At 41.1% G+C, this 21,763-nt stretch overlaps 2 protein-coding genes across 10 annotated transcripts in view; one reads left to right on the top strand and one right to left on the bottom strand.

Annotated features, from left to right (window-relative positions):
* LOC145938924 (pancreatic triacylglycerol lipase) overlaps positions 1-12,080 on the top strand; it is a 21,525-nt gene extending 9,445 nt beyond the window's left edge. For 2 of the 5 annotated variants that reach the window (XM_083042833.1, XM_083042830.1), the window contains 9 exons: positions 6,298-6,455; positions 6,940-7,094; positions 8,138-8,257; positions 8,976-9,122; positions 9,413-9,641; positions 10,242-10,673; positions 11,183-11,309; positions 11,494-11,709; positions 11,944-12,080. In XM_083042833.1, coding sequence (XP_082898959.1) covers positions 6,298-6,455; positions 6,940-7,094; positions 8,138-8,257; positions 8,976-9,122; positions 9,413-9,641; positions 10,242-10,673; positions 11,183-11,309; positions 11,494-11,709; positions 11,944-12,046 — 1,687 coding nt within the window. In that variant the 3' untranslated portion in view covers positions 12,047-12,080. Of the gene's footprint in view, positions 1-2,280; positions 3,268-6,165; positions 6,184-6,297; positions 6,456-6,939; positions 7,095-8,137; positions 8,258-8,975; positions 9,123-9,412; positions 9,642-10,241; positions 10,674-11,182; positions 11,310-11,493; positions 11,710-11,943 lie in introns of those variants that run through there. The other 3 variants (XM_083042832.1, XM_083042834.1, XM_083042831.1) reach the window with 3 other exon arrangements.
* On the bottom strand, positions 10,249-21,763 carry Rhogap93b (MyTH4 and RhoGAP_KIAA1688 domain-containing protein RhoGAP93B). 5 transcript variants are annotated; one of them, XM_083042825.1, is made up of 11 exons: positions 21,389-21,763; positions 19,721-19,825; positions 19,095-19,233; positions 18,050-18,214; positions 17,416-17,962; positions 16,722-17,303; positions 16,225-16,632; positions 15,949-16,137; positions 15,010-15,863; positions 14,487-14,930; positions 10,249-14,150 (listed from the first exon to the last, which is right to left on the bottom strand). In XM_083042825.1, the coding sequence occupies exons 1-11, from the start codon at positions 21,400-21,402 to the stop codon at positions 13,956-13,958; spliced, it is 3,642 nt and encodes a 1,213-aa protein (XP_082898951.1). In that variant the 5' UTR covers positions 21,403-21,763; the 3' UTR covers positions 10,249-13,955. The 5 variants fall into 5 exon arrangements, with proteins under 5 accessions (XP_082898951.1, XP_082898953.1, XP_082898954.1 ...); XM_083042827.1 differs by lacking the exon at positions 21,389-21,763 and adding an exon at positions 19,920-20,972; XM_083042828.1 differs by lacking the exon at positions 21,389-21,763 and adding an exon at positions 19,925-20,972.

The following is a 21,763-nucleotide window of genomic DNA, read 5'->3' as shown; positions in this document are numbered from 1 at the left end:
ACTTTCATGCTTATCAAGCTTTATTTTTCTAAATGTTTTATTTTATCTTTTTATTTTTTTAAGGTGGTCTACATTAACTTTATCTACTCGAAATATTTCTCCGCTATTTTAAATAATAGAAAAGAATTGAAGTTAAAGGTTTTCAAGATGCGTCATGTTGCAATAATAATTTGGACATCTAAATAAATAATCTCCTTTCATCTATAACAAAATTATTGCCACCATATGACCTTAAAAGTGTGCAGCCTTTTATAGTTTTAATTTTTTCCTATTATTTAAAATAATATATACCTATATATTTTTTCGGATGGACAGAGTTAATAAAACATTCTGTAAAGAATTAAAGAATCCATTTTCAAATGCAAAACATTGAAATGCTAATCGGTTAATAAACAACAATGTTATTTTATCTTAGCATGATGAGATGTTTTTAAATTAGCTTCTATTTACCTCCGTGTGCACCCACGTGTTTCGAACCGTTAAAAACATTTCCTTATTGATACGTCGCAAAGTCTTTTTGATTTATCGCTAAGGACGAACGAGATAAGTGATGCGGATGGTGATTGCGGTATCATCACCCAAAAGATATTACGTCGGTGAAATTCATGCGCCCATAAAACTCAATTTCCACCGGACGCGAACGAGCGTCCTCCCTTTTGCAGCAGTGGTCACATGCACGCAAAGCTGCGGTTTCCGACAAACGCACAGACACAAAGACGCAATTATACGTGACTCTCTCATAATTATGCCGTACAGCGAGGAAATCCATATAACTGCAATAACTCATCATTTTGTTTTTTTTTTTTTTTTTAGAACAGATTAAGACAATTATATTTTTCGCGATTAAAAACTCTGCAACTGTCAAAATACGTAACGCTTTATGTGTGACTAAACCGACTTTCGCGATTTTATCCGTGGGTGCAAGAGAGTCGTCTTTTTAAAGTTACAGGAAATTTTTATTGTATACCGCGTATATATAATTGCGAGCTTCTCTCACGCGGGGAGGAAGAGCCTCGTACATTAATTAATTGCCAACGACGAGTATATTTCGAATTATGCGATATCTCGGATTACGTCGGACGTGACGGCGCGACACGGATGGAAATTGTTGTCCTCCGATGATGATGCTGCTGGCGCTCGGAGACCGGAGAGTGCCGAGAAAGACGGTGAAATTTATGCCGGACCTCGCGCGAATTTGTGGCGTGTATGTTGCGCAACGCGTTGAAAACAAGAGTGAACCGAAGGCGAGAGAGAGAAAGGTGCGATTACGTCGCGCGTGTGTAAAGCAAAAGATCGGAAGAAGAATTTCTCCTGTCTCGGGGATTGGATTAGGTCATGTCGATGACGCCGACGTATTGCCTATAGTATAATAGAGCCGGCTCTCGCGATTTCCTCCGGCGATAACTTTCGTTCGGATGTCGTAGAAACGACCTTCGGCGAATCGTCGTCATCGTCGCGATATATCTAGTTGACCGGAATTCAAAAGAGTTTGTTGTTCTGTGAATTATTCATTAGAGCTATTGAACACGAGACACGAGTGTTGCGGCACAGTTATCCTTTTTTATTAGAATATTTAATCGATGACTAATCATGTTGATCGACCTAAAAGTAACTGTTCACTGAATAGAAGCGTGCTTTGCTGTGTATACGTACGTCTCTTTGTTTATTTTAGGATTATTCAGCCTTTTAGCATTCCAATATATTTATGCAATTTAAAATAAAGTCATTCGAATTCATTCGAATGCTAAATTATGGAATAATCAATTAGTTAATAATAAACGTAAAGCAATTAAGATAAAACGTTGGACAAAATATTGTACTATTTGAAATAGAAAGTGTTTATGTAAAATATTTCTTCTGTCGAATTACAAATAATGATTAATATGAAATTTAAAATAATTCATTTATTAATCAAAATTTTATTCGAAATATCTAATTGATTTTGTGAGAATTAAAAATAAATATTTTACATATATTTCTTTCTCAGAGAGTCCAAATTTTATTGAATCATTGTTTTTGTAAATCAGAACATCATTAAATCAAATCATTACATAAACAATGATTAGTCTTGAAATAAATATGTATTTGTCTGATATAATATTATGTCTGATCACTTTATTTTATTTAGCAGATAATATCTAAAATAATATTAAAAATAATCGATTGTTTGAAAACTTTGAAAAAAAATTATTTCTGATAATAGAACTTTGTTCATTCATTTTTATATTAATCTGTATTTAAAGCGCTTCTATCGTCGTACGAGGAAACTCTCTACGCTTTTAGAAAAATTGCATTTAAATGTGTGAAATGATGATGCATTTCTTTTAATTGGAATCCTAATGAAGCGTTTCAACGTGATCAAACTTTTCACAGAGAAGATTTCGCGCGTCGCGCTTTCTCATATACAATCTGTACGGATTAAAATCAACAAATTTGCACAGAGTTGATGCCAGTACATGTCGCAAGAAAAAAAAAAGCTCGGTGATGAAGAGGACACTGAAAAATGTGTTTTCGCGGGACAACAGTACATACTTCCTATAGAATTAGTCACGGCAAAGCGCGATCCAACGACGCGTAAGAGAGAAAAACTACGCAATATTGGCACCGGTTAAAAAAAAGAAGAAAAAATAGCTTTCGTAAAGTGTACCAAAAAAAATCGCGTACGTTTTATTAAATCATATTAATTGTTTTTGTGAATTACCAAAGGTATCTTTCAAAGATTCCTTCGAGGCAGGCGCATTTTAGCGTAAAATATAACTTGTTTTCACGAATCGAGACCCAAGATCGAGTCCGAAGATACATAAAAGGACGGGCTCTGCGTTCCTGAGCAGTTTGCATTGCGGACAAATGATGGTAGAGAGATAGAAAAAGGCGGTGAGAGAAGGAACGGCAGAGAGAGAGAGCGCGAGAATATACAGGAAGTGGTACAGCATTGCCGCAGGGAAGGACGCCGAATCTGGGCCACACTAACACGGAGGCGCCTTCCTCGACTTGGGACTTGGCGCCGCGCGGTTACACACCGCGCGCGATTACTCTCGCTTTCGAAATAATAATTATTTAATACCCGAAGCACAAACAACGCAGACAACCCGGGTGAAATGCGGGGCCCGGAGACCGGTGGAAAGAGAGAAGGACCGGTTCCCTTTCGGTTCCCATCTCGTGACGCCTTCCGCGAGCCTTCCGAGAGCGATAAGAAAACGCAAAAGCAGCTTCCCTCGCTTGCAATTTTCGTATGAAGTATCAAGAGCAAGACTGTTCGATCGAAAGGTATCGATCATTTTCTTAAATTATCCTATGTTACAAAAATAAGCAAAAAATAGCATTTCGAAACAGGAAATATTTGTTCTTTCTACTGAATCACATAAATGTAAAATGTCTAGTTTCGCGAGAAAACAAAATTTTTCATTTAAAAATAAAATTATGTAAATGATTGTTCTAAATCTAAATAATCTGTGCGTTTTTTAAATGTGTTACTACCACAGTACACATATTGGACTTGAATATACGTACGAATGATTAGTGAAATACTGAGGGAATGTGGCAGGAAAAAAATAATAACATCGCGAGCCTCGTAAATTTCAGCAATCAACGTCAATTAAATACGCCCGATACGAAAAACTGAAAATAATTACGGGCACGACGCACATTTGAGAGATTCTGCCTCTAGGATATATTCATTACAGAAATTCATTAGGGGAAAGTGGTAGAGCACAAAAACAGAAAGCCCGAGAGCGCTTGATCAGGCGGCTCCTGTCTTCGGGCGCAAAACTCGAAAATGGTATACATGACGATTCGGAAATAACAGCGCAATCGCGCCGCGAAAAACAGATATAATAAACCATTCTGCGGGAAACGCGTGACTCATTAAAACGGTCTATCGATGATCGCGAGAAAAGCTGGGATATGCAGCTGCTCGCTGCTGTGGGAATGCAGAAAATATCGCGTGCGACATTCCACGGAGCCGCTGCCCATATTCGTCGCAAAACAAGTCTTGACTTATCCTTCCGTTTCCCAAATACATTTCGCCTCATTTTGTTAAAAAAAAAAATAATAATAAAAAATTAAAATAATTAAATTTGAATCACTTATCGCGAATAAAAAATTAGGATACTCATAATTCAATCGGTTCTCAAATCTTTTATCTCAAATGCCCTAACACTCTGCGACAATATATCTTCGCGCAATTAAATCATAATAAAAAAAATAATTAAATTCGAATAATTTATAACAAACGAAAAAATAGGAAATTCATAATTCAATCAGTTCTTAAAGCTTTTTCTCAAACGCCTTAGCTCTCTGCCACAATATATTTTCACGCAATAAAATCGTAAACATACCAATTGTCAAGTCGAGAATATTCACGCGAGTTTCACCAAATCAATCGCTTTCGAAACGAGACATTGGCATTCCTAAAGTTTTCTTAACAAGCATATATAATTAGTAATTAGACGCTATATATACATCTTTGGAGCAATATTTTAATATTTATTTTCCTCTACAATTAACTTTTTAATTAAAATCTTTTTAAAGCAAGATCTTTAAAATTAATTAAAGAATAGAGTTTTACTATCTAATCGTGTTTCTGTAGCGCTTAATTTAGCAAAATTGCTTAATTTCAAAATATTAAGCGACCTAATTAATTCCGTATAATTTTGGTGAGAAAAGTGTCAATTAGAAATATTTTTATCTGTCTACAAAAAAGAACTTGAAAGAAAAATAATTTTTAAAGGAAAAAGAATTAAATTTCTTTTCCTCTACATATAAATAATATCGCGCATTCTGCGAAGATATGGTCTATCTGTTTCACGCAACAAAGATGTTCTTCCTGCTTTGCGGAAATAAAACATAAGACCGCACTCTCCCGTAGTTTATCAACAATTAAAATTTCAAAATTACTATATATTAGAGAGGCGACCTATCCGTTCACCAGAAAGTGCACTTAAACCGATCAATTGTCTCGGAGCGTCGCATGTTCGTATACGACGTTTCCTGTCACGAACAAACACCAGCGGCCTGGTGAAAGCGCGACTATCAATGACAACTTTTTTAGCGCGATAACGACGCATTCGAGAATATACATATACTCGCAGCCGATGTCCCTGCACTCGTGAACCTTCTTCACGTAAGTGCGATACGCGTGTGACATAATCCAGGTTCGATGAGGCGCGATGACATAACGTCTGCTCCTCATCGTTGCGTAAGATAACGAGGGATGAGGAACTAGAACAATGCGTTTTCTCGATATTTAAGAGTCCTGTGATGGAAAAAACTCCTCCTCGAGGCGAGTTCGCGGAGTTGTCATTAATTGTATCGCGTAATGCAGTTAATGGCATTTTTCGTTATTGCGCCAAGTAGAAAAGTGACGACTCCGAGACTCCAACGAACAGTAATTATGTAATTGAGATGTCCAGCGAAGCTTTGTCTTCCTGTTCCTCATTCTATTGTCGCGACCACCAACGTATCATTACATGCTGGCCATACGCCGTGGAAATAGTGGTACTACATACATATCGGGCAATTATGGTAACGATGATCCCGGGCAGATAAAGGCTCTTCTCTCTCTGGCAAGAAATATTAATGCCGGATTTATCTTGAGCATTGTCAGAAATACAACGCGTTATGTAAAGCTTGGGGAAGGGGAGAAGAGGGAGCAAAAAATGCGCATTATCCTTAATTCGCTTTGCACTATTGAAATTCAATCTATGCTCAACGACGTTTCGTCAGAACATCTCTCGATGTAGTAAAAAGTTCGATAAAATCACTCGTGCGAAACTGTGTCGTTCCAGAAGAGACGCGAGACGAGTGTTACTTTTTTCTTCGCGAACTTTTTTTCGTCGACTTTTCAAGGTGATCATAGCGTGTGGACGGCCTTCTCTGATTTAGTCTTCTTTTTTCTTTCTTAAAAACGATATAATTGAAACCTTCCATCACCTCTCCGAGAGAGCTCGAAAGCCCCCACCAATATCGCGCTCGGCTATTTCAAATTCGGCGGTCGTCCTCCTTCGGGCATATTTTAGTGACTGTTCAACCCTCGTGTGCGAAAGATTCGGCAAATCGTCAATGACAACTATATAAGCGTCAAATCGCTTCAACGAATCTTCAGTCTTTTCATGTCTGTTTATCTCGTCATAACGACCTTCTGATTTTGAAAAGAGCCGCTCAATCGTGATAGAAGAAAAGAGGGTATATAAGAATCAGCTGACCCAAGTGTCACGTGTAATACGAGTTTAATTAAGTCGACGTCGTCGTCCTTGTGAACATACAATGACAATCGACCCATTCTATGCTTCTTCGCAGGATGAGGAGGAGCGGCATGAACGGACGAGGAGACGGTGAAGGAGTGCTAGTCCTGCTCCTCGTTGCATTCGCTCCTGTTATCTGCTCCGCTGGAATCCTGGACCCTTGGCAGTGGGCGCGCAGCGATCGGATCGAAGTCAACATACCTTGGCTGCCTTGTAATTATCATCTCATCAAGTGATTGTAGAAATGTCAATTGCGGAGTGAACAGTCGAGACAATGCTTTATAAGAATATTTTTCAATTCTTTTTTTTTTTAACTCTAACTCTTGACTTGTCTAAGAATAATAGCATCGATTCTCAGATCGCAAGATAGACGAACGCGATTCAGATGAGAATGTCGAGTAAAAAACTTGACAAGTACAGATCAAAGTCAACATACCTTGGCTGCCTTATAAATTATCATCTCATCAAGTGATTGTAGAAGTGTCAATCGCAGAGTGAACAGTTATAACGAGTACTATAATTTTTTTAGCTCTTTTTTTGACGCTCTTTACATTTTTCTATTATGTATTAATGTCACGTGTGTTTACATCTCTCCGAGATTTGTCTATAAAAATAATCGTGTCAAGTCTCTCAGACGAACGCGAGAAACTTGACAAGAACTTAACGCATCGTTGCAAAAGATTGGGTATTTTTCTAGTCGAGAACGAGACGCGATGCTACGACGAGCTAGGCTGCCTGAACATCACCAGGAGCTGGTACCACCTGATTCATCGACCCCTCAACGTTTTCCCATTGCCGCGGGATGTCATCAACACCAGATTCATCCTCTACACGAATCAGAATCCCTTTGACGTAAGTGGAGGGAAAAAAATTTTGACGAAAATTTTGACGAAAATATCGAAAAAGCTAGCCGGTACCTTTCTTTTGCATCGGGCATATACATATATATAATGCAGCAAAAGTGAAACCGGGGGATAGATTGAAATTCTTCTACGACTTACGGATTTCTCGAAAAATATCCGATACGGTGTAAATACTTCCGCATACGTAACCGCTTATATACATCTATAAATTGTATTAGCGGCCTGTCGGATTTCATCTTGCGGGAATAATTGGACGCATATAGAGAAATGAAATCGAGAAACTCTTTCCTTTCTTCTGAGAAGAAAAGAGAAAGAGAAAGAGAAAGAGAAACAAATATATCCGACTCTTATCGTATCCATTCGATCGCGAGCGGTGCTTAATCCGGGTGGAGAGATATCTTAATTAACTCAATTAATTAAACAAAATCATGCAGCTGGCGAACACGTGGCAGCGCATACGTGCGCGCGAAGTTCGTTATTCTCTCGTGTATATATATCCGTAAAAGATAAGATCTCTGATTTGTAATTTAATGGGTATTGTAGGAGGAAACCCGCTGTGAAAGATAAGTATCGAATATGATATCAAAGCGGCGGTGAAAATTTCTTTGCACGCTTTTGTCGTATAAAGTATCTACACTCGACAAATGTATCGCATAAAATCGCTAAATCGTGAAATTAAAAATAAAATACTTTTACTAAAATAATACTTCAAGATTAATAGACGCGGCAACAAAATGATTAATAAATGCAGCTTTAAGAAATTTATATGTGGTAAAAAAAAGATTCTTATTAATACTATTTCCTTGATTATATATATATGCATTTCTGAGAGATCGGAAATAATTCTCTTATTATTATTATTTTTAGCAATAGATTAATAAAAATAAAACTCATATATTTCGAAATCAGACGTTTCGAGGCAAACTTATGTTTGAGGGTGATGCACTTGAATACCTTGAAATGATCGATTCTTCTTTTAATAGGCTATCAGATTACGAAGGATTACTCAATAACCCGTTTCGATTCTTTCAGGGTCAAATATTAAAAGTGGCCAAGGATAAATCCATTGAAAACTCAAACTTTAATCCTAAGCGAAAAACCAAATTCATCATACACGGTTTTATAGATACGCCACTTAGCAATTGGGTCAAGGTGAGTTTGTCTTTTATTTATATTTAACTTATTTTAATACTTTATATATATATACGATTTTTCCTCAGCGAAAATGTCGAGACACCAATAATTTTCGAGTTATAAGCGATTGAAAATAAAGGGTTTTTCGCAAACTAAGGGGGGCTTGTGGAAATAAAATATTAACAAAAATCACATTCTTTATTTAATTTCAAGTAGAGTTTACTTTAATAGAATTTTTATTTAAGGCTTAGTTACAAAGATACATGATTGCAAAAATTGGGAACATGCAAAAAATGATGGCCTCCCTCGACATTTTCGCTAAAGAAAAATCGTCTCCAAATGATCCCAGGAATCTACCCTTAAGCGGTGATCACTCAGTAATCGGACACCCTGTGTATATATATATATATATATATATATATATATATATATATATATGTATATATATATATATATATGTATATATATGCATACGTAATATATGTATATGCAATCAAATAATCAGATATATCGTACAATAATAATCATCAGCATATACCTTCGGTTCAATATCACATCATTTAGCGCGAGCTGGATAAATTGCTAAATAAGCAAAGCACATATTGCGTTAACTGTTGCGAATAAATTTATGCAACCTAATGACATAGTTACATCCGATAACATAGCTCTTAACCAATTGGCGAAAATGATTACCCGCATTACCCATTATTATTCTCGAAATATGCATCACCCGCAGGAGATGAGGGGCGAGTTGTTGGTGCATGGCGATTATAACGTTATCGTGGTCGATTGGGCAGGCGGGAGTCTACCTTTGTACACCCAAGCGACAGCGAACACGAGATTGGTTGGACTCGAGTTAGCTCATCTCATTAAGCACTTGCAAGTAAGAAACGCGCACGTTTTCAGCTGAATTAGATCTATACATTTCTTTTTAGGCAACACGATATATTTTCAACACGACTGTGAAATCAAATGCCAAGAGCGTACCTAATATTATAAAGAAAAAATGTAAGATATGTTACGTTTTCTCTCGCTCTCTCTTTCTCCATATGATTAATCGACGATAATTGCAAAAATTCGAGATACTGGTATGCAGAGAAATTTCTTCATTTTAATTAACGTACGTAAGTGTAATTTTCAAGTCTTTTGTTCTTATTCTTGTGAAAATGTCAGACAAACTACGGCGTGGATCCGAACGACGTGCACTTGATCGGACACAGCCTCGGTGCCCACACGGCTGGTTACGCGGGTGAAAAATTGGGCGGCAATATCGGACGCATCACCGGTTTGGATCCCGCGGAACCGTACTTTCAAGGAATGTCGAACCACGTTCGCCTGGATCCCACGGACGCTCGACTGGTGGACGTGATTCATACCGATGGGAAGAGCATCTTTTTCTTAGGTAAACGCATCATGCTGTTGTCTCTCAAACAGTAATTCTCGTTCTCTCATTTCATTCAATCGCACGTAAAACGAAAAAAAAAATTAGGACAGGAGAGCAATAGAACTCCATTTGAAAGCTAATAATATATAGAAAGTATGAAAATTTTTATAACTTTTTTTATTAACTGCAATACGCGTTCAAACAATTTATTGAGTTAAAAAAAGCAAATCTGTCAGTTCGTAAAAGTTTCAGAAAATATCAATTCAATACTTTTTTTAATTTAAAAATTATTAATATTTAGAATAAAATAATTTAACAAAAATTATACAATTATTAATAAATTTTAGGTCGAGTAAAATTGCAATTATTATTTTTAATAATAAAAATAAATAATAGACGTATTTAAATAAATTTGTATAAAAAATTAAATACACTTAATAACTCAAATAAATTTAAATATACATATACAAATTAAAACCAGATATGTTCGAATATTACATTCACCGATTAAAAGAAAAAAATTATCGTTTTAATAAATCCTGTCGAATAACTGGAGTTCCACTTCTCTCTCCACCATGAATGACAAATTGTCCGAACTAACGTATAGTACACGACAAGGGCTTCCAGGGTACGGAATGAGCCAGCCGTGCGGGCACTTGGACTTCTATCCTAACAACGGCAAGGAGCAACCGGGCTGCACGGATCTAAGCGAGACCACCCCGTCATTACCCCTGACCTTGATACGCGAGGGCCTTGAAGAGGCCTCGCGCGTCCTGGTCGCCTGCAATCATGTGCGCGCGCTCAAGCTCTTCATCGAGAGCATCAACTCCAAGTGCCAGTACGTGGCGCACGAGTGCTCGAACTACGCGAGCTTCCTACGCGGCGAGTGCTTCTCCTGCAAGAGCAACAACAGCCTGAGTTGTGGTGTGATGGGCTATCACGCCGACACCAGTCCGGCGCTGGTCAAACGTCAGGCGATGGGACAGGACGTCTCGTCCTTGCTCGGCTCCAAGTTCTTCTTCATGACCGGCAAGGAGGATCCGTACTGTAGTAAGTACAAGGTCTGCGCGTTAAACGCGATCTCGATCATCTTCTCGAGAATCACATGTATGACAGCTGTTACAGCTGTTTTTTCAGATTTATTATGCTTATAATTAATATATATTATATATGCATAATAAGCACTCTATTAGAAATAAATCGGCATTACGACATCGTAAAACGTATCGTACGAGAAATGTAAGCGTTTTAAAAACGCTTTCCATATTATAATATGCAAACGTTAATACAAATTGACGTTTATTCAATCTACCGTTCACATTCTTCATTAATCCTACGCTATCAACGCGAGGAGAAAAAAACAGAAGAAAATACCGTTACGACGAGAACCGCTGTATTATTTTACTACATACCAGACGACGAGCAAGGCAGCTTTCCTCTATCGCGACTTTCTCTGCGAGCGCGCGAGATAAAAGGCGGCGACATCTCTCCGATCTCTCTATCCGAAAAATACTCTCCTCCTCTTCTCGATATCCATATCTCTGTAATCGTTCTTCTAGGGAGACATTACAGAATCACCGTCAACCTTGCGCGACCGCCGACCGCGGAGAGCTGGGTGCAAGGCTTCATGAAGGTCACCGTCCACGCCGACAAGGGCGTGATACGCAACATGGATCTTACGCCCAGGTAAGTAATGACAATCGACTCAACGAGGCATGTTATCTCTCGAGAATCCACATACGATCTCGCGAACGAGATGACAGGTCGGCATACTTTGTAAACTACCAATTACAACCACCGCGACCCACATCTGACGACTCCTCCCTCTTTCCGGCGAGACGCCCTAACGCTGTTGTAATGTCTCCCACAGCGGTTACATGAAGCTGGAGCACGGAACGACCACGCGGATAGTCGTGGCCCATCCGACTGGTTCCATCGGCAACATCGGCAAGGTCAAGCGGATCGAGCTCTCCTGGGTATACGACATGGACGTGCTGCAGCCTAGATCCCTGTGCTTCTTCTGGTGCAACGATCGCCTATACGTCAACAGCGTCAGCGTGGACGCCATGGACCTTCCGGGCAGAGGGTGAGGAAGAAACACGTGCAAAAAGAGTGTCAAGAAGAATGACGGTCCGCAAGTTCCAAACATGCATGTTTATAAATTATAATGCCCATATATCAGCGCTCCAAGTCTTCGGTGACCGTCATTGTTCTGTCATTCATCGGGATCGCGTCGATTTCCTTCGGCGAGAGAGCGAGATGTGATCTTCTTCCTGGTACATATATATTCTAATCTTGTTTCTCGCTTTTGTGTGTTTAGAAAACGGGAGGCGGATTTCTCCAGCAAGCTCTGCTCGGCCGGCAGACAGGAATACGCGGAGATCGCGAGCGGATCCACGGCCATGTTTGTCGACAATTGTTGATCCGCGTATAGTAATAAAAAAAAAAAAAAAAAAAACGTCGACAGGTGCGTCCACCCGGAGGCAGATGACTCTCGAAAGTCGCGGGCGATGATGAAGCGAAATAGGAAAAAAAAACACGCGAGAAGAAGGGGTTCCCTCCGTCACAATCACGTAATTTCTTTCGCCGATGATACACGGATGGGGGGGGAGGGAGAGGCGTTTTATGTCGTTGTTTGACTTGCTTTCTTTCTATTTTATCGCGACCGATCCCGCTCGCTTTCTTCAAACACGCTACTAATAAACATACGCTTCGGACTCGAGAATCTCTTCAGACGACTGACGCAATAGATTCGCCGCTTAATCGAGTTCTTAGAGATTTATCATCGCCATCGGCGACGCGTAAATGAGACTCGAGTACGCGAGTACCTATCATAGGAGGTGAAATTCTTACAGCTCGCTTAAACGCGACATTTTTGCACGCGAGCGTGTGCTTTTGACGGAAAAGTCTCTGACTTTTCGCAATTCTTTTTTTTCTGATAACACAAAATGTTTTTTTCAGTATTAGTATTGATCAATTATGTCGTAAGCCGGCAATGTTAGATATTATAAATTATTATCATAAATTGTCGAAATATTAGAATTGTGATAAGTTGGAAAGTAGCTAATAATCAGAGTCGATCAAAAACTCGACAGTGAATTGTTTTCTAGTTTATCACAACTTATTTTTTAATAATTTATAATAATAATTTATATTATGTTTAATATATTGTCGGATTACACAATTACTATGTGTACATGTTGTATATATCTATATATAACGTTAAAAGTAAAGCTAATCTCTCTTTTAGGAGTTTTGCTACTGTAAGGCTCTTACTAAAGCCGTCGATCTATGTATTATGTACATTAATTCTTGTACGATGGGGGGGGGGGGGGTTGTCATTATTATCATATTATCTTTCGCGATACGAATATGGTAATAGCTTGTGATATTCTCTTATAACTTTAGGAACCGTGAGAAACGCGCAGAATGCAGTTACTCAAGGACGACAAACTGTTCTGAGTAGAGAGTTTTGCCCATAGTCTTTATAAATGAATTGTACAAAACATATAATGGAAGGCAATTTTTGTTAGTAAATAAGAGTACTTTTTTGTGAACTCTGTTTTATATCTGTTGCAATGTAAAAAATAAAGGTTATATTAATTATAAGTATGTGGATGTTGTGTTGCGTAATATAAATAAAATAGGGATATTTTTTTTTATAAAATATGTATGTTTTTTTATATGGAACTTTTTTTTCGAGCAGAGTGTGTGTGCCTTTTTTTTAAGGAGATCTCTTGGGGGAAAATCGAAGAAACACCCTTACGACTACAGCTTGCTAATCTTTCGCAGTGTTTACTCCTCGATAAAACGCTTTACACGTTAATCCGTCGCTTATACAAAAAGATCGCGGAGCGCAGCTATACACGGTAACACATGATTTCTTTTTTTTTTTCTTTTATCTTACACGAGATTCAACAATGATCGAGTAAAAAAGCCGTCCACGTTGTTCGACGCGGTAACAAGGGATTGGTAAAATATATATGATATATATAGCGATATACATAATATAATCTAATAATCTCTAATCTGTCGTATAACATAGAATCTGCATATAAATAATAAATAGGAAATAAAGGGAGCGGGTTGGTTGATTAGCTTGGTTGGTAAGACTTTAGCACTAAATTACCGTTACGAAGAACATTTATATAGAGGACTATGGGAGAAATCGGTGACGCGATGGACAAACAAGAAGAGTGAAGATAAATTGAGAACAGTGAGAGAAAGAGATAGAGAGAGAAAGACGTAACTAACAATAGACGTGACTATACAGCTGATTCATTTGGCATAATAGTCTAGAGCGGACTTTTTTTCTAGCGCGATAGGATGCGGTCAGTGAAGGTCATCGACCCAAGTGGTATCTAGTGACTCGATGAGAGTACGGACGAAGGCCATCTCCTTCCGTGCGTTCTCTAAGATCACCCGAGGGTCTTGGGACGTGCACCGCAATACATTCGGCGCCATCACCATCGCAAGATTATTGGCGTCCATTTTAGTGCGCGCGACCACTTCGGATCTAGCGAATATCTGGAAAATTGTTATAATATTCGTGACGAACGGATTCATCGAAAGAGACGTTCACTCGATTTAATTCAACGGTGTCTCGAATGCATGCTGCTCTTGAACTCTCGTGCATTTTCATATCATCGTGCGTTATTAGCTTCGCTAAATTCTTCTACATATAATTCTAGACTTGAATGATAAACTTTGATAGAAGCTCACTGTGCATTTAGCACTAAATATTGCTGCATATAGTTTTAGACTTTTTTCAAAACGTGTATGATTTTTGGTTTTACGCAAAGAAAAATTTAAAATCACAGTCACTGAACGTATTCTCTTATCGAATAAAAAAGGGTTTCTTACCTGGAGGAAATGTATTAGATGACACAGCACACGTCGATTAAGATCCGGCAAACGGTCGACAAGCGCGGCCACAATCGCCGCCGAGGCTTTCGCATCATCATGCCGCATAGACACGCATTCCACATAAAAGGAGTCCGGTATCAGCGGCTCGTATAACTCGCGTACCCACAATTTCAGCAGGGAGGCGGGCGCGTGAGCATCCTGAGAAACTGCCAGTATCGCTCCGTCTTCGAACCTGTCCAAGCAGGATTTCAACGCGCTGACTTCGTCGGCGTCCGCAGACACCCGGAAGATACCCTCGGTCACTGTGCCACCGCGCACCAACACCTGATGCGTCAGCGTAGTCTGTATCCATGGTAACTCTCTAAGTGGAAAGCGGTCTCTTTGTAAAGCCATGACTTCCGAGAGCGTCGCACCAAACATGGACGCGCGAAAGATTTGTATCTGTGAGAAGAGCAGAGAATTTTAGGTCACTCTTCAAGAATTACAAAAAAAATTGTAAATTATTGATGCAATTAATTACCCTTGCTTGGTCGATATCCTCCACTGTAGCCTTGCGAGGTTGTCGTTTGCCGTGCACGCCAATCCGTTGCAAGCGCCTACAAGCCACGGTCGCATAATGACTGACTTGTACGTGTATCGGCCACTTGGCGACCTCGGGGAACTGGAAGTTGGGATCACGATGCCTGTTCATATAACCCTCTAGATAGGGTTCGAACGTGGCGCTAGGCGGCACAAAAGCCAGACACACAGCCATCAATTCCCATCCGCGTCGCAGACTCTCCTTCCGCGGATTTTCCGTCGTTTGCCTACAGATCTGTACGTACAACTCGTCCCGCAGGGGCGGTTTCGTAAATGCGGTATTCACGATATCCATAGCGACACCGTCCAACGTCATGCCGACGTTGGCCTTGCGATCGCCCATGTACACTTGCACCAATCGGAACAGATTGCAAGCCTCCCTCTTGAGCGCCTTTTCACCGTCCACCATCGCGAGCATGGGCTGAGGTATCGGGTCTTTCGTCCAGCTGAGAATATCCCGTACGCTAAATTTCTTTCGAAACAACAGTCTAAGTCCTTTCGGCCTACCGCAGTTCAGATTGAGATTGTCCTGCGCGTACTTCTCTATATCGCCGCCGCCCGTACTATCTTCTCTTCGCGCTTCCTCCAAGTCAGTATTATCGACATTCGTTGTACAGATACTCGGAGTTGAACTTACGGTGGGCATTGAGATCTGTCTTGTGGTCACTACGCTGTCTCTAGCTTCCGTCTGAGACACAATATTCGGTGGCGAGGGCGGTCGTGCTTGCGGCCTCGTCAACGTGTCGGCCGTGGTGTAATAAGTCGCTAATCCGGCGGTGTCGTAATTCCCTAAATCTAACGTGAGATGGAACACATTATTAAATTCTATGTTCGATAAACATGTATTACATATTCTATGTTCTTAGAAAGCATTCCTCACCCGCGTAATGATCTTCGAGATATTCTTGACTGGAAGAATCGCCTTGATTGCTAGCGGCTTCGTCGTCAGCAAATTGATCATCGGAATCGTCATCACCTCTTCCGCCGATACCTTCGCCCCTACCACCTTCCTCGTCCAGAGAATCTTCCCCTTCCTCTACTAATAAGGGATCTCCAAACTTGTAACAACCTACGCATTGTGAGAGAAAGAAAAAGAATAGTGAGACACAAGCTCCACCATAAATCTATCAATATTTGAATTCTCGGTTTTCATTACCTGATAACTTTGCCTGTTGAAGGATATAATGTTGCAGTGGTAATAGGTGATCGGCATCAGCCAGAATATTGCCGTAAAACGGCGACGGTGGCGGACTGGGATTTCCGTTACTTCTCTTCTTCTTACTGTCGTCTCCCTCGGCGTGACCTTCAGTCTCCTCACCCGCAGCGCTATTGCTACTACTGTTGCTGCTGTTACTACTGCTAGTATTACTGCTAAGTCTCTGTCTTGATTGTTCGTGGGTTTGACTTATCATCAAATAACGTTCGTGCATAGCATCGTCGTCTCGTTCTCTTCTTCTAACCTGCTGCTGCTGTTGCTGTTGATGTAACTGTTGCTGCATCAATTTTTGTTGCTGCTTTTGCTGTTGCACGAAACTGTAACTGCGACCCAATGGTTGCGGCACACCTTGCAAAATAATAATCAACCATATATTACAAAAGACGCATGCACATACAGGAAGATGGCGAAAGAAGCTGATAGATTATCTCGCTTACAGTCCAGTGAATTATTGCACGCTGTGTTTCGCCTATACTCCTTCTCTCTGTCGCGGTCCCGCTCTCTCTCGCGCTCCACCACCTCCAGACCGCCTCTCTGCTTCGTTGAATTACCACCACTGTGTATGCCGGCAGCCCTGCTGAGGCTTTTGGCGGGATCGTTCCTCTCGGACAACATTGCACCGTACACGTCCCTGACATTCGCCTCCGAGAGAGACGCAGAACATCCGTGATGTCTCCTACCTATGCTACCTGTGCCATCCTGCGGCTGCTTATTCATATTTCTCGAATGCATGGAACTCTGATAAAAGGCTGACGGGTTCGTCTTATCGAGACTATTGACCCGTTCTCGTTGCTGCTGCTGCTGTTGCTGTTGCATCTCCCTCTCTCTATGGTAACGATTGCCACTGTCCATTAAGGAACCATACTTTTCGCTCTGCGACTTGTAACTATGGCTAAGTTGAACTTCCGGCGGACGATACGGCGGCATTTCCTGCCTAAAGACCCGAGACTCCATAAGAGAATCGCGATATGGCGAGGTACTCGGTTCGGGACCATACGAGCCTCTACTACTTTCTCTACCTGAAAATCGAAAAATGTCGATTTGTACACAAACAAGGATGTTGTACATGCCCAAAACTTGTATACAACAAATAAATAATTACAGTGCAGCGTACAAGATATACACCCTTACCATTTTTACTTTTGTCCAGGTCAAAGTTTCCCGTCCTACCTTCGCGTTGCGGATCGCTGAATGTCTTCTTCTTGAAGAGGGGTGTGCTAGTCGAAAGTGATAAGCCCAACGGCGGTGGTTCTCCCATCGAGACGGACTTTTGATTCTTCACGCTTTCCAAAGTTCCGCTCTTGTGGCACCTGGCCTCCAAGGTACCGCTGCTACTGTGCTGCCTAGGGGAAGATTGTGCGGTGCTCGCCGGTGTCTGGGTGGCCGAACGATGATGATGCCGGTGCGGCGAATCCAATAAACGATAACCGGTCGACTCCAAAGAGGTCCTACTGTGCGAGACGGAACTGTCGCTGGATCTACCAGAGTCCTGCGAGTGATTGTGCTGCCTGGTACGTGTCGCAGGTACCTCATGGTGCCTGTGATGCCTGTTATTGTGATGATGATGATGATGATGATGTCGCCTCGCTGACGGAGACGGGGAAGGAGGAGAAGTCTGAAGATCTACGCCGACCGTAGAAGTCCGCGTTTTGTTCGCGTTACCGAGAGAAAGAGCTTGCTACGAGAGAAAACGTAGCTATGCAGACTCTCGAAAGACTTATCTCGTACCGCGTCAAGATAATAATTGTAGAAAAATTAAATTTACCAAAGGCGGGGCCAAGTTTGTATTCTCCTGGTGATTAAATCGCGTCGACCGGCTAACCGAGGGAGTTTGCGTCTGCGTAGAAACGGATTCCTTTTTCCTCTGTTCGGCTGTTTTCGATGTATCGGACGTGCTACCACTTGCCGGTTCCGTATTTTGTTTTAACGTCTACAATACGAATATAAAATGTATCTATGGATAAATTAATGAATGAAAAATGATAACTACACACTAATGCTAAAATGTCATCTTTTTATAGACAATTGATTAATGTGATAGCAATATTATATCTCCATAAAAAATAAGAAAGATAATAAATATTATGTAAAATATTATGAAAAAAATATTTATGTATAAAACATATGAGAAAAATCATAATTTAAATTACTTAGGTATAACGTGCGTATATGTGTGAATTAAGTATTATCTCATATAAAAATTGTACAGTCCGTTATATTTCGGCGTACAGGTGGCACAATACTCCATAGAGTACGCGGATATCGCCCTCGGACATCTGGCACTCGTATTCTCGTCAAATTTTAATTGAAGGAATAACATTATCGCGAAAGAAGTCTTACGGCAGTATATAGCATGGTATAATGTAAACCGGAGTTTTTTCTCCCTGCTACAAACGTCTATTTATAGCCGAAGAGAGAAGAGAGCAGACGCGCTTGCACACACTCTTACACATCTACTATGCCACTTTAAGATACACGAGTTCTATGTAATGTGCGTTTTACCCGGAGAAACTCACAAATCATTTTACGTACACACATCGTGGCCGCATCATCACGCAAGAGCGTAATGCCGAATACTCGACAGATTTTATTCGTTCCATAAGCGTGAGTACGAAGATTCTGAACTCAACTCCCCGAATTGGAGTACGATCTTTTATCTGCATTCTAACGCTCGATACCTTAACTTATGTCATACGATTCACACACGTACACACATATGCGCACGCCCAACTTTGACGTTATGTAGAAATAAATCGTATCGGGAACGTATCAGCGATATGGGGGACACATCGTATAAATGTATCCTTTACCTGAAGTTTCGCCAATGGTATGATGTCACAGTCGGTCGGACGATGCCACACAGTTTTCTGAGACGTCGCGTTGTAATAATAAAATCGCGAGGTGTTCTGATCGAATAACTCCCACCACTGATTGTTGTCCGTCTTTTTTCTATAAATTATTAAACGGGATATGCGTTATGTACTTATGTATCGTGATGTAGAAGAGGTGACTCGGTACTTTCTCTCTAACATAACTTTCTCTAAAATAATTATACAATGGAACTATATATGATATACTTTGAGATTTATTTATTAATATATGTAATCAAACTTAAACATGCCGAGCGTAACCGAGATTATATACTATCTTATTCCAATTAGATTTCAACTCTAGCTTTTAAAATAATTAAACATGTATCATCTGTCAAAGAGATTTTGAGAAATAATATAAATCTATTATAAAAAACACGTTTAGAAGACTTAAATTTTTATAAATTAATTTTATAATAAAAATTAATTTAATATATATAATTAATATAATAAAAATTAATTTAATAAGTAATAGTAATAGAGAAAAGTACTTTGACAGAAGCTCCGAGAGAAAGGACACTTTGACAGTAGCTGCTACTGAAGAAGAGATATCAAAAGTAGCTTACACAGGTACACCCGGTGGAGGATCCCATACGCATTCTCCGGTGGTCAGGTTGGCGTACATATGTTCCTTCGTGCGCGGTTCTATGATCTCCACCCATTCCATCCTACTGTAATTGTTATCCATTAATAATACATCCATCTAACATCTTTTGTATTCGCGAATCTCTATCCTAAAGTAATCAGGGACAAACTGTATCAGACCTTACGCAACTAAATCGCTCTTTTCCCCTTAAAAACTTTCACTTCTTACATCGGGCTACTCGCGGACTCCTCGAGACGGTCGTCTTATCACTCGGAAAAAATGGCGTATAAATATTATTTATGCACTTTAAGCGATAATATATCGGGATAAGGCGGGATCGATATGTCAAAATGTATCTCGCGGACAGAAATATCGTCGCGATAGTCCACCCCTTTTTTTTAATCATTTATACTCTTCCACTACACCGACCTCGCGATTCCTCCGGAAAACTCGGAACTTTAGGGTGAAGGAGGAAGACGTATCGTAAAGTACGTATAGTACACAAGCGTTAAAACAAGCGCTATTTATCGGTCAACTAATTGGAACAACGAACTCTCTCTTTCTCGAGAGGGAGGGAAAAAATCACCCTCACCACACAAACACAAGCAGGCAGATTGACAGAAGGGAGGCTGGAAAACAGAGGGTAGAGAGAGGGGAATCGCCGTTCGAGATTCGCGACGATACTCTCGTACGTCCGGAGGCCAACGGAGGGCGATGATGATAATAATCGGGGCGCGCGAGAAAGGAGGGTGTTTCGCCCGTCCACCCGCCTCGCCCCACTTCCTCGACCTGAATGACGGATCCCGCAAATTGATAGGAATGCTGGGCCGCGGTACAACGAGAGAGGATCAGCCGTCCGTTCTGATGTCATGCTGGCCGTTTAATTGGCTGAAATAGGCCGCGGTAATCCATTCGCGCGTAAATCGAGCGAGCGCGCGCGAAGAAAGGAAAAAAGAGAACGGAGAGAGAGAGGAAAAAGGATACACGAAGCCGCGATATCGAGAGGAATATAAATAATAAAAAAAAGAAAACCGACGAAAGGTGGAAATACGCGCTTTTGACAGCGAACGAGAGGCCTCTAACAATAAGCGTGGACTGCGAAAATGTGCGAGCGAGAGAGACCCGCCCAATCGCTAACTTCACCGCGAAAGCGCCGCGAAGGAGGAGGAAATCGCTCGGTTATCATCGAGAAAGACGATGCCGCGGTGTCTTCTTTCTCTTTGCATGTACGTACGTAGGTACGGGGGGAAAAAGAACGGGTAGAACATACACAGAGAGGAAGAGAGAAAAAGAGAGAAAGAGAGAGAGAGAAAGAGAGAGAGAGAGAGAGAGAGAGAGAGAGAGAGAGAGAGAGAGAGAGAGAGAGAGAGAGAGAGCGCGCAGAGTAGAGACGGACGAAGACGGAGAGAGGGAGAAAACTGGGACGGGTGACTAAAAAAAAATTCACTATCGATCTGCGAACACCGTCGGTCCCGCGACGACGGCCGCGTTTTCCCTAGAACAACGAGTGTCGCTGCACCTCGGGTGCAGCCGAGTCGCGAGACAAGTGCAGTTTGACGAGGCAGGCATGTTTCTCCCTTTCTCCCTTTCTCTCTCTCTCTCTCTCTTTCTCTCTCCTCAGCCTCTTTCTTAGCCGAACCGTCCTTACCCATCGGATGCCATCTCCGGGCGTATCTCCGGCTGACTCGCCGTCGACTGGTCTGACGTTTTCTTCGTCGTCGTCGTCGTCGTCGTCGTCGTCTCCGTCGTCGTCGCGACGAGGTGCGCACTTGGCCTCGTCACTGCACTTCACCACCTTCTTCTCTTCCTCACCCTCGGCACGCGTCACCCTCGCCCCGACGCCACGGTGTATCACCACCACCTCGCTTGACACTTCCTTCACTGAGACGACGATGACACTCGGTTGTCGCAACGTCCCATTTCCGCGAGCGCGAGCAGCGACGCGGCCCCTTCATGGCAACCTCGCGGCGGCCATCTTTTTTTCTACTTCGCTTAGTTCGTGCTTTTAGCTCTCGCCGCCGCC

Source organism: Prenolepis imparis, unplaced genomic scaffold (assembly GCF_030444845.1).
Source record: "Prenolepis imparis isolate NDT839.2.m4 unplaced genomic scaffold, iyPreImpa1.0 SCAF_7, whole genome shotgun sequence".
NCBI lineage: Eukaryota > Metazoa > Arthropoda > Insecta > Hymenoptera > Formicidae > Prenolepis > Prenolepis imparis.
This window is presented reverse-complemented; position numbering and strand designations above follow the sequence as displayed.